This window comes from Erigeron canadensis, chromosome 6 (genome assembly GCF_010389155.1).
Source record: "Erigeron canadensis isolate Cc75 chromosome 6, C_canadensis_v1, whole genome shotgun sequence".
Lineage (NCBI taxonomy): Eukaryota > Viridiplantae > Streptophyta > Magnoliopsida > Asterales > Asteraceae > Erigeron > Erigeron canadensis.
Window position 1 is genome coordinate 41,712,963 of NC_057766.1, and position 26,052 is coordinate 41,739,014.

A 26,052-nucleotide genomic window follows, 5' to 3' on the forward strand; every position below is an offset into this window, starting at 1 on the left:
AAGAATAAAAAAATTGTAGCACGACTATAACAAAGATAAAAAAAAAAACATTAACATTGAGTCTCCATTATCGGGTTTTAGTATTGGGCCTTTTAGAAGCCCATCCCCATCCGTTAGTAAATCAAGAAAAAGAACCAGGTCCTTAAGAAGCCCACCTGTTTGTCCAACTATTCTTCCTTCTGACCCCGATTTCCACGCCTCCACTCCCTCTTTTTTAACCTTATCTGACCAAAATAATCCCAATCCAAATTCAGAAAATAATTTGCTTTTGGGAGATAATCAAACTCTTGGAAACATCGAACCATTAGGAGATAATACTTCAACAGTTGACCCTATGTCTTCTGAAAATCTCGAACCTATGGGAGATAATACTTTAATCTTTGATCCAATGTCTTCTTCGCCCTCTGTGGGAATAAATCAGCCATCCATTTCTAGTGAGGTGTCAGGGTGTGATGTGATTCCTGGTGATCCACTGCCCACTTGTCATCTTGATCAAGTTGAGAAAGAAGCAGATGTTGTTTTAGAGGTTGGTTCTCGTTTAAGAATGGAATTGGATGGTTATAGGGATCAGATAAAATCCGAGCTGGTTGCAGGGTCTTTTACTCAGGATCAATGAATTTTCTCTCCTTCAATGTCCGGGGAGTTGGCAACTCAAGAAAAGCCAACTATGTTTGTAGTTTAAAGTCATCTCATGGAATTCATTTTATTTCGATTCAAGAAACAAAGACTGGTAATATTTCTTCTTTTCTTCTTAGCAAATTTTGGGGAAAATCAATATTTCAATATGAGTTGGTTCCACCTCATGGTCTTTTGGGTGGTGTATGTTGCATTTGGGATCCTACAGTGTTCAAAATGTTTGATGTGGTGAAACATAGGAATTTTCTTTTGGCCTCTGGGACTTTATCTTCTTCGGGTAGTGTTATAAATATTTTAAATGTCTATGCACCAAACGATTCTATGGTCAGAAGGTCATTATGGACCGAGTTACTATATCTAAAGGTTTCTTTGATTGGGGATTGGGTTTAATGGGAGATTTTAATGATGTCCGTTATCCACATGAGCGACTCAACACAGAATTTAATTCTATGAATGCATATTTTTTTAATGAATTCATAAGTCAGGGGGACTTATTAGAGTATAACATGGGAGGCCACCAGTTCACATATTGGAGAGATAATGGTGAAAAACAAAGTAAACTAGATAGATTCTTGGTTTGTCGGTCTTTTTGGAACAAATGGTCCGGAGCTACGGTTTTGGCAGTAGCAAGGGATACTTCTGATCATTGCCCGATTATTCTCTCAACGTTTAACAATGACTTTGGTCCAATACCTTTCAAATTCTTCTCATCATGGCTTAAAAGACCGGGTTTTCTCCAGATGGTGGAATCCTCTTGTACCTCTTTCTCTTTTAATGGGCCTGCTGATCTTGCTCTTGCTGTGAAACTTAAACGCCTTAAGTTTTGCATTAAAAATTGGATTTTTACTGATAACAATAAGCGGGATGGAAATCTATTGTTTATGAAAAGAAAAGTTGAAGAGCTAGAATTGCTTTCTGAATCGAGACCCCTCATGACACAAGAATCATCAATGAGAGCAGATTTTGTGAAACTTATTGCAGAGCAAGAAACTCTTAAGATCCAAGATTTAGCTCAAAAATCAAGGATACGATGGGCCATAGATGGTGATGAGAACACAACTTTTTTCCATGGGGTAATAAACGCCAACACATCTAATAGTCGCATCAATGGGCTTCAGCTTAATGGAACTTGGATCACTTCGGCCCCTCTGATAAAAGATGCAGCTTGCGCCCATTTTGCAGCACGCTTTAAGGAACCAATGTCTTCTAGACCCTCATTCTCGTGCTCTAACTTGGAGCGATTATCAGAGTGTGAGGCAAAGAATCTGATTCGGCCTTTCTCACGTTCTGAAATCAAGGCTGCCTTACGTGATTGCAATGGAGAAAGGGCCCCTGGCCCAGATGGCTTCAATTTCACGTTTATAAAGTCATGTTGGTCTTGGCTAGAGGAAGACTTCTTCAAGTTTTTTGCTGAATTCCATGAAAAAGATAATGTCTCGGAAGGTGTTTTTTCAACTTTTATTGCTCTCATTCCTAAAACTAATGACCCTATGGGGTTAAATGATTATCGACCAATTTCCCTTATTGGCGTCATAAACAAATTACTATCCAAAGTGTTGGTTAATAGGTTGAAATTAGTTATCCAGGGGCTAATCTCTGAAGAGCAATTTGCATATTTATCAAATCGGAATATTATTGATAGTCCTTTAGTACTTAATGAGGTGATCTCCTGGTTAAGAAAGACTAGCAGATCATGTCTTCTTAGTTGGGGGTTTTTAGACTCGGTACTCGAGCAGATGAATTTTCCAGGCAAGTGGATACATTCAATATTGTCTTCTGTAAAAACTTCGGTGCTTATTAATGGGTCACCCACTGCTGAATTTTCTTGTGAGAGGGGCCTACGGCAAGGAGATCCCTTGTCACCGTTCCTGTTTATCATTGCCATGGAAGCTTTATCTTCTACCGTAAAACGGGCTTGTCACATTGGCCTTTACAGGGGGATTAGGTGCAACAATAACGGACCGATGCTAAGCCATTTTCTCTTTGCTGATGATGTAGTCTTCTTGGGGGCCTGGGATGAGACAAATATCAGGAATTTGGGCAGAATTTTGTTGGGGTTCTATCTTATATCTGGATTAAAAATATATTTTTCTAAGAGTAGCTTATTCGGGATTGGAGGTGATATGAATGAGTTTGGTTATTTTGCAACGATTCTTAGGTGCAAACAAGGCCCTTTTCCTTTCAAGTACTTGGGCTTACAAGTTGGAGCGAACATGAACTTGGTAAAGAACTAGAAAACCGTTGTTGATATTTTCAAATCCAGACTCTCACTCTGGAAAGCCAAGACTCTGTCATACGGGGGTCGAATTTCTCTCATCAAATCTGTCTTAAATGCTTTTCCCTCTTACTACTTCTCTTTGTACCGTGCACCTGTCCATGTAATAAATACTCTTGATAAATTGAGAAAAGCTTTTCTCTGGGGTGGGGATTCAGAATCCAAACGCATTCATTGGATCCCTTGGGATAAGGTAACTGCATCAATGGAATACGGAGGCTTAGGCATTGGATCCCTTCTAGACTCGAATAGGGCACTTCTATCAAAATGGTGGTGGAGATTTAAAGTTGAAATGAACACTCTATGGAAAAAGATTATTTGGGCAATACATCACAACTCCCGTGCATGGTGCCCAATTCCTAGTAAACTATCCATCCCGGGACCATGGGTAAATATTTGCAAAGTCACTCGAATTCTCGAAGAGCAGGAGCTGGATATCGGGGCTATGACAAGGGGCATATTGGGTAATGGTAAATCCATCATGTTTTGGCTTGACTCTTGGTTGGGTGATGGGCCATTAATGTTTCGTTTTCCTGCGCTATTTAAGCTGGAAGTTTCAAAAAGCTGTTGTGTTGCCGATCGGATAAAAACTAATAATATGGGTACATACTTCCAGTTCTATTGGAAACGTGCTTTGAATGGGCCGGCAGAAAGTGGGAAATCCATAAGTTTAGTTAACTTGCTTGGCAACGTAAGCATAACTAATGAAGTTGATAGGTGGTCATGGGGTTTGGATAAATCAAATATGTTCTCGGTTAAAAGTGTAAAGAAAAAAATGGAGTCCCAAGTACGTTCAATACCAGAGTTTGCATTTTTTTGGAATAATTGGATTCCTAAAAAGGTGGCTTTTATGTCGTGGAGGGCATCCTTGGAGAGACTACCAACCTTAGTGTCATTGGCCCGTAGGAACATCCCTGTTGGATCCTTATGCTGCCCATTGTGTGCTGACTATGATGAAACAACTGATCACTTGTTCACTGGGTGTTCGGTTGCTCAGGAACTTTGGAATGTTATCTCTAATTGGTGTAGGCTACCGACTCTATTCTTCTTTGGGCTACAGGATATTTTTAGAGCAACTGATTTTCTTCGGGGATCCCAAAAATGGAAGAAGATAATTCATGCGGTGTTATGCTCGACTTTATGGATTCTAAGGAAGACAAGGAACGAGAAGTACTTCAACCAAAGACCAATGTCAATTCCTTCCATGGTGGACGAAATAAAGGCTCTAAGTTTTCTTTGAATTAAAAACAGGGGCAAGTTACTATCAATAACGTGGGAAACTTGGAGATCTTTTGACGTTGCCTCTTGGACATTGTAATTTCTTTTGATGTTAGCTATTGGTGTTCATGTACTATATAATAACTTTGTTTCTTATCATCTAGCTTCCTGCTAGATTAATAAATGAATTTGTTGGCCATTCAAAAAAAAAAAGTCATATCAAAAGTAAAAGGAGAGAAAAGTGAAATGTAGTAACGTGGCACCTTAACAATGGCTCATACTCCAAAAATGCCTCTAGCATGTAGATCAGTACATAAACAAATCAAGACCGTCGATCAAAACTCTAAAGCCATTCTTCATCTCTATATATACATTTAGCATAGCCATGCACCCTTTGCAAACTGAGCTCACTTCTTCTTCATCATATCAATTTTTGTTCTTAAATGATTCATCACTTATTGTTTGATTCTCACTTAATGCTATTGATCAGGGGCGGTACTAAAGGGGGGCAAGGGGGTCCAATGTCCCCCTCTAAATTTAAATTTTGTCATGTATTTTAAATTTTTCATAAATTTTTAAAAAATTTCTATAGGTTTTTAACATTTTGCCCCCTTTTAGATTTATTTTTCATAAGTTTTTTAAGTTTGCCCCCTTTGGAATTTTTTCCTGGTATCGCCTCTGCTATTGATTATGATCTCATCATTTCGATCGCTGGTGTCTTGTTACGTTAATAAAAGCTTCTATGTCTTGTTGATGGGGATTAATTGGTTCCCTAGCAATTCGTAAACGGAAGCTACATACACGTTTTCTCAAATCTCGTTTGCTTGTTTTATGCTTTGCTAACTTTTCATGCATTGCAATTTTAAACGAGTTGAGTACATTAATTGTTTGATTATAAGTATTTATGATTTATCATAATTATTTTTGAACATTATATATGATTTATTTTAAAATGGTAAGAATTAACTTAATTTAATGACTATTGGACACATTTTTATATTGATTTAATAAGTATATTAATTATATTCATTGATTTTTTAGGAAACTCGAAGTTCATTAATAAACACTAACGACTGTCATTGGTTAGCAAATCTGTAATGTTAAGTTATTGATCGAGTTTCCTTTCATCCTTACTTTGTCGTCCCCGAAAAAATGTACACTAGCTTAAATAATTTAGTAAGATCGCAGCAATTATTAAGGGGATTTTTTAGTTGGATGTCGCTACTACCCTTTCAAATTTCCCATGAAAAACCGTGGATAAATAGCGCGAAGAATAAAACACTTGTGAAATTGGGTAGTGTTATTTTAAGAAAACTAAAATGGGAATTCTTAATTCATAAGCTTAAAAATTCTCCAAATTAATACTTGATTGAGATTTTTTTTTTTTTTTTTGAATTTAGTAGCGTAAAATGTACACAAGTTAAAGGTATAGAAAAAGAAAAGTTTGGAATAATGTAAAAAGGAAGAGGAATATATAAAGAGTATTTGTCTTTATGATTCACGTACCGATCATAGTTTACAAGACTTATTTTTTTTGAACAGCATAGTTGACAACACTTGAAACACAAAAGTAAATGTGAACTGGTTTGGGGTTGATAACTTTTACTTTGTATCCATTGTTAAGAATATTTAAGTTTGAAATACACATTTATATCTTGTATTTAACTTATGTTGTACTTAGTTTTAAATACAGTAATAAACATATAGCCCTATTACATGAGTAACAGTAGCTATAACAGTTAGAATAGATAGTGGCATTCGTCCATACGTAAATGACCAACACAATCATCAAATATACAACTTCATTAAACCTTGAAGCTACTAAAAACCAGAATTACAAAAGAACTAACTGAAACGTTCGCAATGGATGTTACATTTGACACATAAACCCGAACACCTGTGATGCCTGTTTAAATTAGTGGACTATCATCACCAACTTAATTCAAAACCAACTAAAGTACATTGAACCACCAACCCTACTGATCTAATGTTTTACCAGATAAAAAGGTTCATCTATAGGACTTGCGAGAAGAGAACGCAAAATCAATTTCCTTAATTGCATTAATGTGACTACCAGGAAACAATAAACGTAGCAGGGGTGTCAAAGAGGGTGCTTTTATGGACTTCAATTTCTCTATGCCAGCTTTAACTACCCAGGGTGGTGGTACGCTATACCACTGGAGATACCATGAGAGAAGTGTTGAGAGGTTATCATCCTGTAAACTTTTACCACCTCCTGACCATTCCCCTATTCTGAAGTAATTATGTACCTTGGTTCTCAACAATGGTGAATATTCAAGAAGCTCTTTTACCCGTTGGTTGAGTGAACCTAAAAATGTCAATTGAACAATGCTACCTCTTGAACTCGAGAGTCTTCCTTCCAGAAGAGCATCATTGTAGGCTAATGCAAGCTGTATGCAGAAGGACTTGAGTTGGCAAGTACGTTGGTAAAATATGGACTTTACCCTGATTAACTCCAAGGTTGTAAATATCGCTTTCGGTATCGTATCGGCCGGCCCCCGATAAGCGATATATCGGGGATATATTGGATACCCTAAATTGTAAAGGAATTTATCTAATATATATATATATACACACTAACAATATATACAATTTGTGTTTTATAAACGTATATATTGTTAGTATATATATAAATGTTAGTACACATTGTTAGTATATACAATAAATTTATCTAAAATTTATATCCTGTTACTTGTTTTATCCCTTTTTTTATAAAAAAAAAAAAAGTCAACTTTTTTGTTGACCGATATGGCCGATATTGAACGATAAGTGCCGAGTTTGACCAAAATTTGACCAAAGCGAGAAGTTGGCCCAATAACCCACTTTTCGTATCAGTTGAAGGCCGATATCCGATATATCACCGATGTATCGGCCGATATGGCCGATGTTTGCAACACTGATTAACTCATGGTATGAAGTATGCAATTATAGTGATACAAAAGCAAAATAGAAGTGAAGAGAATAATTAGTACCTTTAAACTGGGGAGAAACTGAGAATCATATACAATAGGTGTGCCACTAATAACTTGTTCTACCATAGATGAAACGGTTGTGTACAATGACAGGTACACCTGCATATAGATAGCATTCAGTATGATCACCGAAAAACAAATCCAAAAGATGTGGTACATCTGTAAACAAATGTGAAAAAAGGGACAAACATGCAGTAAAAAATGCATTTCGTAATCATTTACCTGTAAAAGTGCTGGCCTATCCTTACTCACGCACTCAAATAGCACTTGCAAGCAGAACTCTTGGAAATCAGTATCAGATCTGGAAGAATGTACGCTAATCAGTTGGAACCAATAAAAGCTTATTCTGAATAATAGAGCCTGATTTTATACTAGAATTATATCCTGTGACTAAAATCTAGAGTTTTTTTTATGGTAGAATTACAATTTTTCTGAAGAAAAAATATACTTCCGAAGGAGGGAGTAATAATTTATCATCATGCCAAAAAGAATACACGCATACATACTTGATGTTCCACGAATGATCACAGCACAGATCACCAAAAGCAATCAAGCTTGGATCTGATGAGAAGGTACTGACCAACTGATTAACAGTTACTGCCACATCATCATCATTACTGCCAGGAGTACATGCTCTCAAGCTTGCCAAACCAAACACCTATAACATGTATAATCAGTTTTATCCAACATTGTAAGGGAGACAGAAGCACAGAACGGTCGTATTAAGAATTTAATATTCCCTCTATAGCAATTACTGAAGGGAAGACTGAACCGAAAAGAGCCAAACAAGCCTACCTCTGTTCGAACAGTAGGTCCCAGTGTCCCACGCAACTTTTCTGATTTTCCATTTTACCCCTAGCCTTTGTTTCTATTTACAGTTTTAACTTACACTGGTTTTTTATTCTAGGCTTCTAGCTGTTAAACTCTTCCCAATTTTCAGTTTGGACACCAACTTTTCTACACTCTCATTTTGACCCTTAAACTTATTTTCATTTTATTTCTACCTTTAACTTTTTCTTTCTGCTTTGTAGTTACTGAGTATCCCCGCACGAAACATGAATTAAATCTTGTTAAAATCATAAAGCTCAAACCTTGTGCATTGCCCTCGATAGAAGGGACTGGCGGCCAATGGGGTCATCGACATATGAACAAGCTCCAACTTTAAGTTTGATATAGAGTATACCAGAATTAAATGGATCATTCTTGTCCCCGTTCTTCCACCAAGGTTTTTCTGAATAACAATTGAAAAACAAAATTAGGCTAAATAACATATGATATATAAGCCTATAAGGTGTTAAGATAATGATGTACATGCATATCAACCTTCGGGATTAAGCTCAATTACTTGAGGCCAGTAGCGAGGACCGCAAACTCGAACTGTTTTTAACTGCAGCAGCATGCCATCATCAGGAAAGTTTATTGTTCAAAAACACACTAGGGGTCAGCGGTTTAGCCAGCCACATTATTTCCTTAACATTCTCATAATTCTAGTGTGGAGTTAAACTCAACTTACAATGGCACGCTCGGGCAGAATGCAAGGAGTGACCTCACAAAAACTGGTTTCTGCGTAATGCTCGGTCTCCTTAATTGTAACTTCCAAAGGAGCATACACAGGCAGGCCGGTGTCCACATCAACTGTTTGCACCCAACGGGCTTCCGTGGCAATAACATACAAATGTCGATATGCCTGTAAGATGTAAATGTGATCATTTAAATTACAAATGTCAAAATACATTTGGTTTTCTACACACACCGCTTACCAAAATAAATCGGAACTTCTTATTCATATCTAAATCACATGTGGTCTACAATTGTAGGTTCAGCCATATCAAGTAAAAGGAAATTGTATAACTTGATATTAGAACATAGAAAAGTAAGTCGAATCAGACGCAGGATGAGCTATGAATGCTTCTCAGATATTAAGTGCTGACATGGTCGAGTCTAATAGCTCTACTCATAAATACTGAATAGCAGGTCTTAAAATTGTAAGCGCTTGAGTGTATGACTGTATGTGTGTTAAAAACAGAGAGAGAGAGAGAGAGAAGAGGGAGGGGGGGGGGGGGGGGGGGGGGGGGACCTGAAGGTGGCAGCGATTGTCATTTGGTCCAGTGGGGAAGCGTGGATAAAGGGTTATCAACAACGCAGCAATAGAGCTGTTGCAAGTTGAGAATGTCCTTGTTCCACCTCCAAGGAACAAGAAACCAATAGATAAGCTCACCTGAAAGAAGGCACATAGAAACTTTTTTCATATACTAGGATTAAGATATAGAAGCAGTCCAAGTTAGATTACCTGAAATGCTGAACACATACAAGAATATAAATATATTTGCATGCATGTACATGTCGCTCATTATGTTAAAAAAATTATTTTCAGATTGCTAATATAATTCCCTATAATTAAATCCAAGGAACACATAGTGTCAGAAGATCTAAAAAGTACAACTGCTTAATCTGACATACTTACAGCCGTACATTAGTTTAAGACTAGATCAAATGTAAGTTGCGATGATTATCTGAATCACCATGTACTCATTGGATATCATTATGAATGGTTAGTATACTTACAGCCATTTGAGTACCATAGTTGATATGTCCATCAGCAGAATTTCTACAGCGCATAAATTTTAACAATCTAAAAGTAGGAAGGTGCCCAGTACCAGCCATAACCTGATAGACCAGAAACGTTAAAACTTGGAGATGAAAGTTTAACTATGAACAAATAACACTGGTGTAACAAAAAAAATGACAAATACCCAACAATTAAGCAAGCAAATTGCACATACCACAGACAAAGAAAGAACGATGAGGTGTAGGCATGTCTCGAGTGTGCTCCTATCCACATATTGGGACAATAATCTTGGAAATCCATGCATTTTTTTAACAGACAGAGGCTTTATCTGCAATATAAATACAGAGAAGCTGAAATTGATAGAAAGAATGAATACATAAGGCAGACTTGCGTAAAAGATCAAACCTCATTAAGGAAGGCAACAGCATAGCTGTACAGCAAGTCCTGGGCACTTCCATCTTTGGTACCAGCGAATCTCAACCCTGGCAACAGTCATGCTAATGAGCTCAGTCCAAACATATAGTAAATAATATGAAAACTTGGATAGAAACATCCACAGTTTGTCAACTATCCCAACATAGATATCTTAAAAAAAGTTAACCTTTTGTAACCATGACATCATACAAAACATACGTTCAGGAAAGAATATCAATAATCAATAATAACAAGTAATACTACATGTTAAAAGTATGAAATTTCCCATATCTGATCTGATGGCATACTCAAGGGCAAAGTATGAACACAAATGTTGTACCTATGAAAAGCAAGAGTAAACGTATTTATTGAAAAGGCATACCAAGTGAAATACATGCACCAGCAACAATATACACATATGCCTTAACAACGGCTTCAATATCCATATCATCAGAATCATCCATCTCATCTTTGAGACCTTTGATGCCATCTAAGACTACTTTAGGTATCTGACTCTGAATCCAATCCTCCGATGGATGGATCCTAAAAGCAACAAGGTGTTAGGTATTGCCACCATGAAACTTCCTGTATCATACATATTTTTCAGATATACTTACCTGCTCCACATTATCAAATTGCGGGAGATAATATTGAACATAATGAAGTCCGGCCTCACATATTGCAATTCGGAATGTGTTTGTGGGATACAAAGTCTGGATAGTATCGCTAGTGATTCAGTCTGCCATGAATATTGGTCCACAGTGAGAATTTTTTTCTAAAGATTTTGAAGTTCTAACAACATCCTTTATACTCCGAGAACAGGGATATGATAATTCTTTATATATTCATCTTGCTGGAGATTTACCTTTAAAAAGATGAGACCCAAAGCAATTATAGCTCCAGGTGCAGTTACATCAATATTTATCTGAGTTCCATCCATCATCTACAATAAAACACAAACACATAAACTGATAAGTGAAAAGAAGTAGCCAATTCTACAAATGATATTTACATAGGGAATCCAGAGCTAAATTTTATTGGTTTTGCACTACCTGCCCAGAACCACGATTGTAGTCATCTGTCAATTTGTTGGAAAGAAGTGATCTTTCCTGATGAAGGCAAACCAAGTAAGCAACAAAGTCATTCGCAAGAACTCTTTATCATAAAGATCTTTAACAGTGACTTAAATTATAATGTTTGCAGAAAACATCAAATATATTCAAACAGCATTTACCTGGTGGATATCTTTGCTGCCAGCATATTGCAACAACCGATCAACTAATTTATCCATGTAACCAATAGCATCTAGGCCACGACCTTCGATTACAGAGAACAAGATAAGAAACAATTAGAACTATAACTGAGTGTGATTAAGAAAACCAGAGGTGATCCAGTTATGTTTCATCTCCAATAGGTATGATGGGTAAATTAAGAAACCTTAAAAATGCGGCCAGTCAAATGGTTTGAGCAAGTTAAAAGTCAACTAAAGTGTTTTTACAATAATGCTTAGAACCTCCTAGATCATCATGATGTAAAAAATTCAACAATTGTTCACATTATTTGATTTCCCTTATCACTTTTGACACAAAAAACTATTTACAAAGAAAAGAAAAACTGGACGGAAAATTTTTAGGGTAAATCCATCACACCCTGCTTCGATTAGTTACTCAACCTGGATCTCTTTGACTTGTTACTCAACCCACTCTCTTTGAACTGTTACCCAACCCGCTGACCAATACATTTTCCCACCACTATACACAACATACCCAAAGCAACAAGTCCCAAGGAAAATCCAGCAGATACAGCATATCCTTCCCTCTCGAGTACATTATCACCTCCACTTCTACGACCTATCTCGCCCTGCAGATGTTTAAAACCAGCTAATTATGGTAACTTGGGATGTGCTAATTATGGTAACTTGAAAATGTGGCAAAGACAATTTTAAAGTGAGAGCACATGTTGGCATGCATGCGTTAATGAAATATGACATCACAAATATTCTTATCTCATAAGAAGTATTTAATCTCTCGGGTTTTCTACAATCCACATCCAATCCTCATGCTTCACTATTTTTAGTTCTTAATATTCAGTGAGCTTATAAATATGCTCATGCTTTATTAATCGGTCCAATATTTTCCAAACTAAGAAACAAAATTTTTTGAGAAAGAGAAGAGAAAAAATTCAGATGAGCCTAGCCATAATAATAGCAACACAAAGGGAATAATGATGAGCAGCAGCCTAATGGTTCACACAATCTACTACGATAGAGCATTAGAATTTCAAAAAGGAGGATGGTCTACTTCAATGATCAGAAGCATATTATTATAAGCTAGAGAGCAGGAATAATGCTTTATAAGCTGGGGAGTGACTATGAGTGAAACTTTAGGTTCTAAATAGAAGATAATTTACACCAACAACTGAAAAAAAGCAATTCCTTAATTCCTTCAATGGAAAATCTGCTTTTTTTCATTTATTCACAAACTACAAACTCCTGTCATAGATTCAACTTCAGAGCTAGCAGAAAATAGAACTTTGCAACAACAAATTAAAATAACAGCTAGCTGACATTATTATAACATCGGCATAAGACATGGGAGCTCACCAGGAGAACTTGCATTGTTTGGGGATGCGCAGATCCTTCGTAAAGAAGCCCAACTGAGACAAGTGCGGCTGACTGCAAATTTGATACAGCAGTTAGAAGCTAACCTTCACCCAAAGATAAAACAACTACTATCTTTTTCGATACCTAATAACTTGCTAATCCTATCTCTAGAAAAAATGATGTTTGCTCCTATTTTCTATATTTCTGGATATTCAAAGAGAAGAGGCCAGATATAACAAGGCTACATTAAAAACCAGCAAATATAATTATATAAATTGTATGTGATAGTGTAGCCATGTAGGTATAATGGGATGACCTAGCAAGATACTTATGACTACTACACTGAAAGGAAGAAGTGCTTATCTTTTCATTAAAGTATGTATATATAAATTTATAACTATCTCTATATATAACAAAAGAAGATTGTTATGACATAAGCATTTACAAAAATAGCTTATGTGTAATCTTCATATTTTTTCTTAAAGCTTAATTCTTTTTTGTTTAACTATTTATGATGTCATAAATAGTTTCCTTCTTAAAATTTATTTTATTTTTGTTTTTATTATTTATGATGTAATTTTTGAATAAAAAATGTTTTTATTTTTTTTGAAAACTCTAATAATTTTATCACAACTTTAATGACGAATATACATTTTTAATATTTTTTTATTAATATGCACGGGTTGAACCCGGGTTAATTAGCTAGTTATATATATCTAAGGAATGTGAATATGTGGCTGTTAGACACCTAGCTTGGGTGTAGAACCCCAAGCATCTTAATTTTTTAATCCATAAAAAATATGGGGGACCAATCATTTAGATATTATACAGTAAATATTAAAAAATTAGTACGTGGGGGGTTCTACACCCAAGCTTAGGTGTCTAACAGTCACATACTCACTTTTCTCTCTCTCTCTCTCTCGGGGGGGGGGGGGGGGGGGGGGGCGGGGGGGAGTGTATGTTTAGTTCATGCAAGAACCCATTTGTTGCAAGACCTCACATGTGAATAACGAAGGTTCAAGTTATAGCAAAAGAAAAATTTTGGCTTTTTATTCACATGTGTTCTTACAGGTGTTTTTACATGTTTTCAGCAACACTTCTTATTTATTTTCACTCGGTCTCTGTAACTTTTTACATGCGGATGAGCTTAATCACATGTGATACAACACGTAAATTGAAAGTTAACAAAACTCTTGCATGGCTTTTCACACACACAAACACATAAAGAAAAGGCAGAACATATGGTACTTATAAGAAAGATCTCATATTAGTTGGTGAGAAACTTGCTATGGATGAATGTAGTCATGTTTCACCTGCATAACAGTTGGTAATTCCAGATCCTGAAAAGGAGATGGATGGCGAGCTGGTATGTGCACATATAGTGCCTGCAAGAGAAGAATGGTGTTGGTGCATAACAAAGCATCAGAAACAAGTCAAAATGCAACAAAAAAACAACAAATCAAATATGAGGTTATAACAAATTAACAATGTATTTGTATTGTTAGTTGCTCAAACAAGTCTTGAAGAAAATGAGAAAAAATAATTGCTCTTACTACTTACTAGTAACATAAACTCACTGTTTAGCATAAAGAACAGATCCAGCTACAACTAGGTTTATGGCTAGCAATAGATAACTAGAATCAACATCCAAAACGTGAATGATGAAACAAAAATCCAAGTCTATGATTCCAGTTAGTCACTCCCACAAGTCAGAAAATACTGACTCGGTTTTCTTATTAGTGACAGAATCACTTGTTTGCTTAGAAAGCAAGTCCGGTATAAAAGTGTAAAAGGTTAACAAAGAGAAAACCAGCATCACAATCAGTGAGTGTTACAAAAATTTTAGTAGAATGACAGCCAGTAAATATGTGGACAAGGTTCGGGTAGATTATGTCAATAGGATACAAAATCAAACATTTGCGTAAGTAGGCATGCATGAATCCCTTGCTTTATATTTTGAGTGTGTCATAGCAGAGTAACACAATAAAAAGACAGTACAAAAGTGATATGACTAACCTTTGATATGTCCGGTTGCATCGTTCCTCTATAAGATGCAGCAAGTCCAAGCATTAGTCCTACTGACGTGCTTTCATTTTCCTAAAAAGGATGAGAACCTCATATTGTAAGTGTATATTACTAGGGTTTCTGTATACAACTTTATTCTGTGGTGATCAGAGGTGCACTTAGTGCGACTTGCCGACTTATGTTATCATATAAACTATATCAAATCACTTGATACAAATTATTACATCCGGAAAGATAAGAGGTTATTTTATAGTAAAGTTCATCCACGTCGAGTGTTAAATCAGCTAATCATCCCTAATCAGACCATAGTTCCTTATTACATATACATTCTTGTAACCAAGCAGATTGAAAAACGTGAGGCTGTGACAATCTGCACATCTTTGTAATATAATATAAGGAAATAATGAAACAGCTTATTTCAACAATGCCTGCAAAAGGATTGCTTGTAGAATCGAATGTAAAGCCAGAGTGCCAGACATAGAAAAAGTTGGCTGTCGCATCAGAAATGATGCTATTATAAGCTCAGTTGTGCAATTTTAATGATTCTCACAGAAGCTTCAGAATACATAGCAAGATATCCTAATGTCTACAAAGATACCATCAAATTTCCATATTATCTAAAGGCACATTGAGAAATTGTTGTAATCTTCCCAATACGTTTTGAAAGACTAGGTTTTAATATTAGATAAAATAAAAAAGTGAAAACTAATAGTTAGAACATTGTTACTTACAAAAAGAAAAGAAAATGAAATATATGAAGAAAAAATATTAAGATGCTGACAATTGTAAGTAACTTAAAGCCTTCAAGTTGTGTGAAACACACCAGAAACCCCCAACTATACAGATGAAATGAACATCAAAAGAACAGAAATCCATACTCAAGTGGATCTCTTCATTAACTCAATAAACAAAATGAAATGAGCAACTAACTATTACTTTAGAGCAATGCAGATTTTGGTACATGTCAAACAGAAACTTACTCCACGCAGATAAACAACAAAAAGATAAAATATAAAAATAATAGTTATAATAAACAGGAACATAAAAATTATAACGCTACCTGTGAGAAGTACTGATATATATCAGTTATAATCAGAACATCTAAGTGACCATGCAATCCCAGTGCAAGTAGAAGACCTGCATGAGTGACATTTGGTTCCTCAGGTTTGTTGTAGATGATCCAAGTTCTTGACATTTTACCCTGGAAGATAATGCTAATAACAAATAAGATGATTGTTGCAATGTTCATATTTGAGAAAAGACCAGGAGAAGTTTAGATGCAAAAATAACTATTCAAACTTCAAACTACATAATAAAGCCATAGAAAATGGAAAAGGGGAATCAATTATAGGCAGTAGACATGGCAGTGAACCTACTCTAAGGATCATTAACACTAAATGCTAGTATGGTTATTTCTCATAGAGAAAAATTAAGTCATCTTTGAAAGAAACAATAAACCTGGAGAGGTGCCATTCGTAATCCAGCAGCTACAGCATTGTGAAACTCGGGCCAAGATATGAGTTCCTGTATATTCCGTATACTTGGATCCAGGTTAACCTGGGGCATGAGAAGATGAGATCAAAAGTAAAATATATGAATTGCATATGCAGAAGAATACCACATATTAAACTATCTTGTATAAAACAAGGAAGTTCTTGCAAAAAAAGCAGGCATTAGAGATCAAATTACAACTATACATTTACATTGTTAACAAAAAACAATAAGAGTGATTTCCTGACTTTAAAAAGTGGTAAGTTTCATGGCAATATTTCTCACTTATACCTACATAAATCTAAATTTTTAGTTGGTACATATGTGAAACAAAATTAGAAAGTCTAGAAGAATCAACAGTGAAGCTAGAATCCTGACACTGGATCTAGGAGGCAAAACATGGAGCTTCAATGACAAACTATCTACTCCTGACACAGTTCATCAGTGGCTAAACCATTGAGTAATGTTGCTACCAGCACATAAAGAAACAGTTGCAACTAGTGACAAACATACAGTTGCATTTTGTTGGGCAGGCAATCGGCCTGCTAATATCAATTTTGGGACAGGAAGTGCCTGCAGAAAGTTCAAAAGATATTGTTAAGCTATCTCGTTTAATTAATTACATCAGTTACTTTCATAAAGAGAAACAAAACATCAACCACTCAAGTGTTTCGGTATGCCTTGCAAAATAGAGAACAATTCCAAACTCTGGAAATAATAGAAAGGGACTAACCTCTGTTAACAAAGTGCAAGTGGTTGAAAGGGTAAATGCACCACGACCAACAGGAAGAGCAGTTGTCCTTAGTGCAAGCTGCCATAACTGAGCCTGCACAAGAAGACAAGAAAACAGATGCTTATCATAGTAAATACTTTTTACTCTCTTTATAAGTACTTGAGTGCGGTCACAATGAAATCCTTAATTCCTCGCTCAGTCATTTAAGAGAGCGTAAAAGATGGTTTGCCTGAATCCCTGAGACATACGGAGTCAGAAGAGTCCGGTAGTTACCTGCCAAGTCACCAAAGGTGACTCGGATGAGTTCCCTTGAAACCCAAAAAAGATGTAAATAATCAAAGGCCATATCAGAGATACACATAGCACATCATGAAATAACTACCGTTTTTATCTAACGAAGTTAAGTATATGAGCTCCTTCTATATGTGCATGGTAGTCCAGTAAACATTCATAAAGGCCAAAAGCTATAGATACCTGTTGAAGGTCCTGATCAGTTGCAGTAGGATTTACTGGTGTTCGTATGGCCACAGGTCTTGCAGAGCATAGAAGACGTCTAACCTGCCAATAATAAGTTCAAGAATGATGTAAATGACCAATAAAGAAAGCAAGTACACGAAAACAGACATATACCAACTTAAAAGTGACAGCAGGAACATGATGCTATACTGGCCTTTAGGCAAAAGGAAGGAAACATAATAATGGATAGACAAGAAAGAGGGAAAATAGGACCACAAATTGTTGAATTTTGGTCATGAAAGACGCTAAATATAATTCGAGTATTACTGACAGTATCTCAAAAAGAAGAGCGTAAATTCGAGAGCACATTACGATTAACACTATTATCTAAAGAAAAGCCAAAACAAACCTCATTTAGTCGCATATCACGACCATATCGCAACTGTGTGCTAGCATTGAATATATGTTCCATGCCATCAATAGTAAAACCATCCATAGAAGCATCCTCGAGCATAAAATCATCCAATCCAGATGAATCGGTTATTGAAGGAGGAATAGTAACTGGGTGTAGATGTAGCATATAAGGTGTTGACATGGAAACAGAAGTCATATTGTTAGAGGACTTGACTTCAGTGGACTTATTTGAGTGTGTTAAACAAGACAAGGAGAGGTCTTCACGGCCAAGAAGAACATATGCAGAAGCAGGCCAATCAGTAGGTGGACATTCCCGGCACTTGTCCAATGCCTACAAGTTTTTACAGCAACTCAAAAACAAAATTAGCTGCTCAAGATTAAGATTCGCCAACATCATTTTATTGTGCAATATAAAATGGCTTACATGTCGCAAGGGAAGAGATACACCTGCGGGCAGTAAGTCAAGTTGCTGCAATCCAAACCTCTCTCCAACCATTGCTAGTACTGTCAGCTCCTCAGGATTGGAAGCTGATCCAGTAGCAAACTTACAATATATATCAGATGACAGTTTGTTCCCAACAAATTCTCGACCACATAAAAAACTATAAAATATAACTATCTTCCTGGCCCAGCTCGCAACAGAACTTCCATCCTTACGCATGAGATCAGGTAGATCAGCAGTACTGGTAGAAGCATATCCATATCGCAAGCAATTCTCAAGCCACCTAAACAAACTGAGGGGGGTTCGTTGAGATATTGGAGTTTCTTGAATACGGTACTTTCGTGAAAAAGCAGGAAAGTCACGCATATAATAGTCCACATAACCAGCTTCACCTAAAAGCTTTGAAACTTCACATAGCAGAACAACAAGAAGTCCTAAATCCCTGCAATAGCAAGCATATACTAGGTCAAGATATTTAGCTCCAATGTACAATAGTTGTCCCATAGAAGTAACACCATAACAGTCACCGTTCATCACCTTAATTATTTATGAAAAAAAAATACATAAAGCATTATCAATGATGAGTACCAAAACTTTTAACAGAGGAGCAAAGGTTCTACAGGCAATAATCATTCAGTTTCTACAAGCTTATTTAGTTAGTACAGAAAAAAATTGACTTGGATATAGGCTACAAGGTGATGAACATATGCTAGATGCCTAGAAAGTCAATATGGATATGAACATGAAGGGCACACGAAATAACTTTTCATAATCAATGGGAAGAAGTGAGACAGTAACAAGTAAATAAATGACGGTACCTTTTACGGAGATGATTTAGTTTAAGACTTTCATACACAGCATGTAGTAAATCAAGAATCTCTATCAAAGATTCACTTGTGTAAGGCGTATCCAGCTGTTGAGAAGCAGAACATGATTCATCACTTTGAAGTGACATTTTAGGGGAAAACCCACTCATAAAATGAGACTTAGAATACTTCTCATGATAGCAGCTGTTGACAAGAAACTCCCATGATGAAACTGAACGTGTTTGAGAAACTTTCTTATGTTTCCCAAAAATCTGTAATATAACAGCACAGAAAGACTCCCATTCAGAGTCAACAGGAGAATCCACCCCAGACAGATAGGCTGAATTGCCATTTCCCCAAAGAAGACCCATAAAGTGATTATATAGATTAACTTCAAGTCCCTCAGCCATAGCTGCAATGCAATCATCTGACAATGATGATGAAGGGTATCTACGAAAGGTGCATCTGAGCATCTGTATAAATTGAACACAAGATTGTGAAGTTATGATATAAAGAAAATCAACAGACCAAATGTGAAGATTACGGGCCATTAGAATTGGCAAGTGAGCACATATGATCATAGTTGTCAAAGGCGAAAGCGAACTCAAAGCACAATGACCCCAAATAGGGCCTAGGCAAGAGGCGCAAATATAACGCAGGCCGAGAAAAGAAAACGCAGAAGAGTATATGAAATTGTAGTGTCTCTAACAAATGATAATGAATAACTTTCAGCTAAATGGAGTATATAAAACTGCAAAAGAGTCTTCATAATATAAAAGTAGAAGAGACCTTACGACCTTACCTTTTAGTTGAATGAAGAATAGTATGAATGATGATATTGATGATAATGATATATAACGAGTGATTTTTGGAACAAAGATTTTGTTGTGATATCCCCATAATATACATAATTTTTTTCTCAGGAACAAAGGGTTTATCAATATTTAAAATTTAAAGCTGTGAACTGCGCTTCATACAGTTAATAAGCGGGCCTTGGGCCTAGGGTTTCAGGCGTTAACGATAGGCCTCGCCTGCTTTTTGTGCCTAGGCGAAGGGGTGCACGCCTTTGACAGCTATATATGATTATAAAATTAAACAATACCAAACCTGTCCATTATTTACAATAACATTAATTCTCCCTTCAACAGCATGTGCCAATCCGATAATTTTAACATCTTGGATAGCAGTCGATGCATCCAGTGGCTTGGCATTATGTGAAGCACCACCATCTCCTCGAAAAGAAGGGAGGACATACCTACACAGGCATTGTTTCCCTGACTGATGCAGAAAATAATCATATAAGTTCGATAGTATATATTTAGCACTTGAAGCAAAAAAGGACCATTGTTTTGAACTTCTTTCTTCTTTATCATGCTCACAAGAGTGTTCGTTATTTAGATCCCGAAAGCTTCAAAATATGCACCCACACCTCAAACACTTAACCACATAAGAATTATAAATAAGGTTTGAAGATAGTGTTACAATGGATTGGTATGTGTGTATGTGCAAAGTTAATGGTCAGAACAATTTGATGGTCAGAGCAACATACTAAACTAACTTACATAAAGTACTAGAGTGTTTTCAGGAGCCAAAACAATGATATCTCTATATGGCAGATGTCCGACTTTAACTCTGTAAAAGAGATAACAAAAATAGAAAAACAATGTTATTAGAATACCAGGTTAGTGAGTAATAAAAAAGAAGAAAACAAAAGCAGGGATGATCATCCCCTACCTTGGGCGTGTTACAACAACAGGTGCTGCTACAATGGCAGGTATACTCCAGCTCATGTCGGGTCTAATATCATAAAGGATCTCATTATTCAGTTCAACACACTGAATCCTCACAGAGAGCAACTTCTTTTGTTCTTGAAGAAGGAAACAAATAATGGGATTGGCATCATTATCTGTTGCCAGAAAAACCTGCATGACATAAATTCACGCACTTTATGACGTTCAACCAACTGAAATAACCAAGATTGGCCAAAGAAAAACAAAACAGACCCATCCCAGCCAAAATAAGTAAAAGTTTCAATAAACATAGTTGTAGAATGTAGATTTGGTGCTCGTGGGGTAGTGAATATGCTCTAGCAGTTTATTAGCAGTTGGTGTAAGGCCAACCTTTTTTTTGTGTTTTCGGTTAAAGATTTGGTGATAATCCATGAAAACATGGGGATGGGGAAGAAGGAAAGAAAGGTTCTTAAAGCTATCATTATGGTTGTGTGTTGGGTTATATGGAAAGCAAGAAATGACAGAAGATTTTCGAATTCAAGTATCAATGTTAAGATGATTTTGCAAAACAAGTCTTCGGCATTTCTTTGGTATAGGAATAGAAAGAGGAATGGTAGTATTAGCTGGAAAGAGTGGTGAAAATTCGATTTATTGTGATTGTACTATTGTAGTATGTAATTTTGTATCGCCATCTTGGTTGATACGATTGTAAATAAAAGTTACCTTTCAAAAAAAAAAGTTGTAGAATGTAGATAGCTGAAAGAAACCAATCATGTTACTGATCCATATTCCCATTCTTCATATTATAATTAAACAATAAACAAAAGATATGTCCTAACTCTAGAGAAATTGAAGGTAAATGTTTAGCTACAGTCCACAATTATAGTTTAAGGACATCAAAAATAACAATCGTGTCACCTCACTTGCAGCTGCTTGTGCACCTTTCCCTTGCCATATTCTTCGAAACAAGAACTTCTTAGATAATACAACATCAGGAAGTACAGAATCACACGCTTCAAGGTTGGAACTTATAACTTCCGCAGTCCATAGTGAATGTTGCTTCTTTCCTGAAAGTAAAATATATCAAAAGCATGTGAGAAAAATACTCAAATTAGCTTCTCTTGAATGCTATACAGAAATTTCAAGTGGTGAGCAAGGATGGGAAAAAGTGAAAACCTTTATGATAAGATGCCATAAGTGGTATGTGGTCGCTAGTCCATATAGTTTTTTCATCGAATTCCTTCATGGTGGTCAACCTTCCCCTTTCCTCAATATGGATTGGCTATGGACAATAAATTAATAAAATACACAGACGATTAAATATTTACATATGCATGGTCGATGCAACTTTTCAAACAGCTGATAAGCTCATAAAAATAAACAAGAATAAATGAGACTTAAAACACAATGCATCTTCATCTGCTATAAAGAAGGGATTTACATACATGAGGTTCTTCCAGTGGATCATTTATAACCAGATGCGAAGACAGTGAAGCCCCGTCTACTTTCATTGAATGATCCCGTGAACTTCTTGAATTGGAAGCTAGCTGAGGACTATAGCCCAGATCTTGTTTCGAGCGGGGTATGTCATGGAGTAATGGGCTTGAAGACAAATAAGGAGGATATGTTGATGTATTTAACTCATTTGTCTGTTGGAGAAGCAGACCAGATGGAAGAGGCCATATTGACGTGACAGCACAAGGAAGAGGAATAGAAACTGCATCACCTGCCAGAATGAGCATCCAAGATTTAACCAGTTGGATTGACGATTGAGCTAAAACTGAGACCGGACTGATATAATGTAAGACAAAATAAAAAACATATATCATATAAAAATGAAGAATATACCCATTTATTTCAATTCCGTCATCACTCCCCAAATACTCAACAAAGTTCAGGCAGATTCCTCCGATATTGGGAATCAATAAACAAACTATTTGCCAGCTTAATCCCTATTTTTTTATTTTTTTTAAAGATTCTTTGTAATAAGTTTTCATATTTCCCTTCGGCCTGTAATCTTCAAAATTCCCATCACCTCTGCCAACCAATACCACCAACCCGTGACCATCAAACTATATTTACCCGCTAACATCAACAATCAAACCTAGATGATACATGACTTGGATCAAGTTTGTAATAGTTAAAAGAATACGAGCTCATTGCATGGGATTTAGGAGCTTATATCTAAGCTCATTTCAACTGCTCACTTGAGTCTTGACCCCTATACAAAGTGTGAACAAACGTGAGGCATATGTATGCGTATGTTGCAACATACAGTGAAAATCTAGAGAGTTTGAATGAGTATTAAGTGCTGACTGCTTGTAAGCTGTAACTGTAACATTTGTATTAAATCATTTGGTCATAACAACCTTAGAGATACTCAACGAGTGTCGGTTGGTTCTATTTCAACCGCAGACTGATTTGTTAATTTGTGTATTGTCTTCTATTGTGCTACAGCTGATAACTTCCATTTGTAAAGTGCTACGACAGTATAATATACCCTAGTCTGATCTACAGACTAATCATGTAAACAATGTTTTAGAGTCAGTAACTAATCAAAATTGTGCTTAAATGAATTGTACTGCATGGAGAAAAACCAAGGTAAAGAAACCCAATGGAAAGGCATAGCCTGCACCGTTTGAAACTCCAAAAATATGTAAAAATATCTATCAACAAAACTTCAATAACAAAAATGATTAATTTACACACCTGATGTGTTATAGATAGTCAAACTGTCTACTTGTAGAACACAAAGTTGAGCTTCAGACAAGTTTCCCATACGACACCAGCATGCCTAAACATAACAGAAAATAAAGTTATAACCCTTGGCATAACATAGATTATAAGCTAGACCGATTCACAGAAGAGGCAACACAGTCAAAGCAATGTGAAGAGATCAGTAGCTTAATCGAGGAATAACTAACGAAGCAAAATGAAGATACCATGATAACTGGTCCAGGTAGGCTGAATCGCTTGTAAACTCTTGCTCCTATCGACCAAATTATCCTGATACATACATATAACATCATATATCAATGATCAATCTATCTACTCATGTGGCGGCGGCTAAAATTCCATAAAATAATTGACCTATCAACAAAACTATAACGTTGCCGTTGTATTTATGCATCATATTCAAATTTCTACAATGTACTCATCTTCCAATTGATAATCATTGTACGCTAGGTTTTAATAACTGTTCTCGTTCGCCTTTCTACTGTCTATAACTCTTGAACTAAACCAAGAAACATAATGAAGTGGTAATGATAAGTAATATTTAGGGTTTAAGCCATTAATTACCAGATTATTTTTTTGTATAGATGTGAAAACGAGATATATATATAGAATGAATTTACCGATTTCCTCTTATGAAAAGCTCGTGATCGCTTCGATCACTTGAAGACGACGACTCGGCTTCATTATCATCTTGATCGGTTTCATCTCGCTGTCTAGTAACTTCCGGATCAAATAGAAAATACTCGTACTCATCAGAGATCTCATCCGCAGGTTTTCCATCGAGAGCTTCAGCGATTAGACCGAATGGTTTGAACTCTCCCAGAACGGTGAGGTGTCGGACACCGATTGATGACATTTTCTGCTATGCAGTTCAGGTGTTTGATGAAATGATAAAGGGAAATGTGCGTTTGTGTGCGTTTGTGTGCGTGTGCGCGTGCGCGGTTTGAAAGTGTGTGATTCCGTCTCCCGCTCTTTTTTTTGGGGGTTTTGAGTGGCGCCGAACGGGTTGGTGACCGAGAGATACTAAACCCTAGTCCAAGTTCCACCGACTTCAAAAGTTTGGACCGTTGGATTAAATGAGATCGGGTAGGATTTAAGCTCCATTTTCGTTTCGGGTAAACAGAGAGGGTTCAGGGTTCTAATATAATAGGTGACTTAAATTAAATATAGCGATTTACTTGATCATTAATGTCACTGTCGTTTCACAAAATACTTTTAAAAAATATACATGTCATCAAACATTGTGAATTTTTTTAAAAAATTTTACTCGCAATACAATCTAGATAACCAAACAAATACCATGAACCAAGATTATTCTTATCAAACAAATAAAAATTTGTTTATTACTAGGATTATTTAATAATAAAACGTGATTATAATTTGATAATCACACATCACTACTACAAAAATCATGGAATAGAGACGGTTAAAACAATATAGACCAGTTGTTCTATAAAAAAAATAGTATTTAGACTTATACGACAAATCTACCTAAGTATAGATTCCGGTTGACTAAGAATAAAGAGTTGTTAGGTAGAAATAAAACGGTCTCTAAACTTAAAAATAAATAAAATTGTAACTAACGGGTCTTTATCTTCACATATATAAAAAAATATATATCACCTTTTTTACTAAGAATCAAACACTTGAAAGTCGTTTACGTTAGTGTCTCTCTCTACAATTATTTGCTCTAACCACCCTCCACAAATCAAGTCCATCCACCACTTCCCAAAAATCTGGCTACCGGATTTGTACCAGTAGACGAAAAGGTCGACTATCCAGTTTATAATTCTGTTCTTTCCTCTCTACAAATCATGTATCTTGGTTTTCCTAATAATATCTAAAATCTTGATATTAGTTTTTTAAGTTTTTTTTACAAGAACTAAAATATATAATGTTGGTACTATATTTTGATATCTATATGCTATTGTTTATTTCTAGTGTTCTTTACATCTGTAGACAAGGATAAGTTGCTACAAATGGTATTGATATGTTTTTTAGCCCAAAAGATATGTCGATAAAGTCACTGAAGGAGAGGAAGCAACCAGTGTATTTGATGCTATGATGAAATAGCTAACTGAAAATGCAATGAAGTTCATAATGGGAAATAGTATTATACGTGTGTTTATTTTGAATATTTTGCAATTTCTTTTTGATGTTTATGCTCAACATGCAATAATGATTTCTTTGTGTCTTTTTATTGTTCATGTTAAGCGATATAATTGATATGTTATATCTTTTTACATAATGTAATTATCTTATCTTGAATATTTATATAGTGTGAATTGATAAATGTTCCTAACTTGTATCATTTGGAGTAATGAGTAAGATTGGTTTAAAAATTATTATTTGGGTATTTGTAAATAGGTTAAAATGAAGATTGATTTAGTGTATTGTTTTTATTTGAATTGGTAGATCTATTTGGTTTGGTTTTTGTATTTCCATTAGCATAGTTCTATTGTAAGGCTTTAAATTGATATTAACATATTTTCATTTTTGGAAGGGAATATAA

At 35.8% G+C, this 26,052-nt stretch overlaps 1 protein-coding gene across 1 annotated transcript; it reads right to left on the bottom strand.

Annotated features, from left to right (window-relative positions):
* Positions 1-5,914: 5,914 nt before the first annotated feature.
* On the bottom strand, positions 5,915-24,490 carry LOC122603541 (anaphase-promoting complex subunit 1). The gene is made up of 37 exons (XM_043776266.1): positions 24,161-24,490; positions 23,747-23,810; positions 23,514-23,598; positions 22,250-22,530; positions 21,981-22,086; positions 21,723-21,871; positions 20,809-20,996; positions 20,637-20,706; positions 20,182-20,352; positions 19,087-19,547; positions 18,251-18,710; positions 17,822-18,157; positions 17,431-17,514; positions 16,957-17,049; positions 16,737-16,796; positions 16,191-16,289; positions 15,793-15,933; positions 14,724-14,804; positions 14,021-14,092; positions 12,708-12,779; positions 11,872-11,965; positions 11,340-11,422; positions 11,158-11,214; positions 10,971-11,048; positions 10,723-10,844; positions 10,488-10,648; positions 10,097-10,173; positions 9,906-10,019; positions 9,688-9,789; positions 9,200-9,340; positions 8,636-8,809; positions 8,446-8,509; positions 8,214-8,353; positions 7,629-7,780; positions 7,345-7,423; positions 7,123-7,221; positions 5,915-6,540 (listed from the first exon to the last, which is right to left on the bottom strand). Exons 1-37 carry the CDS (start codon positions 24,394-24,396, stop codon positions 6,139-6,141), a joined length of 5,448 nt encoding a protein of 1,815 aa, XP_043632201.1. The 5' UTR covers positions 24,397-24,490; the 3' UTR covers positions 5,915-6,138.
* Positions 24,491-26,052: the final 1,562 nt, after the last annotated feature.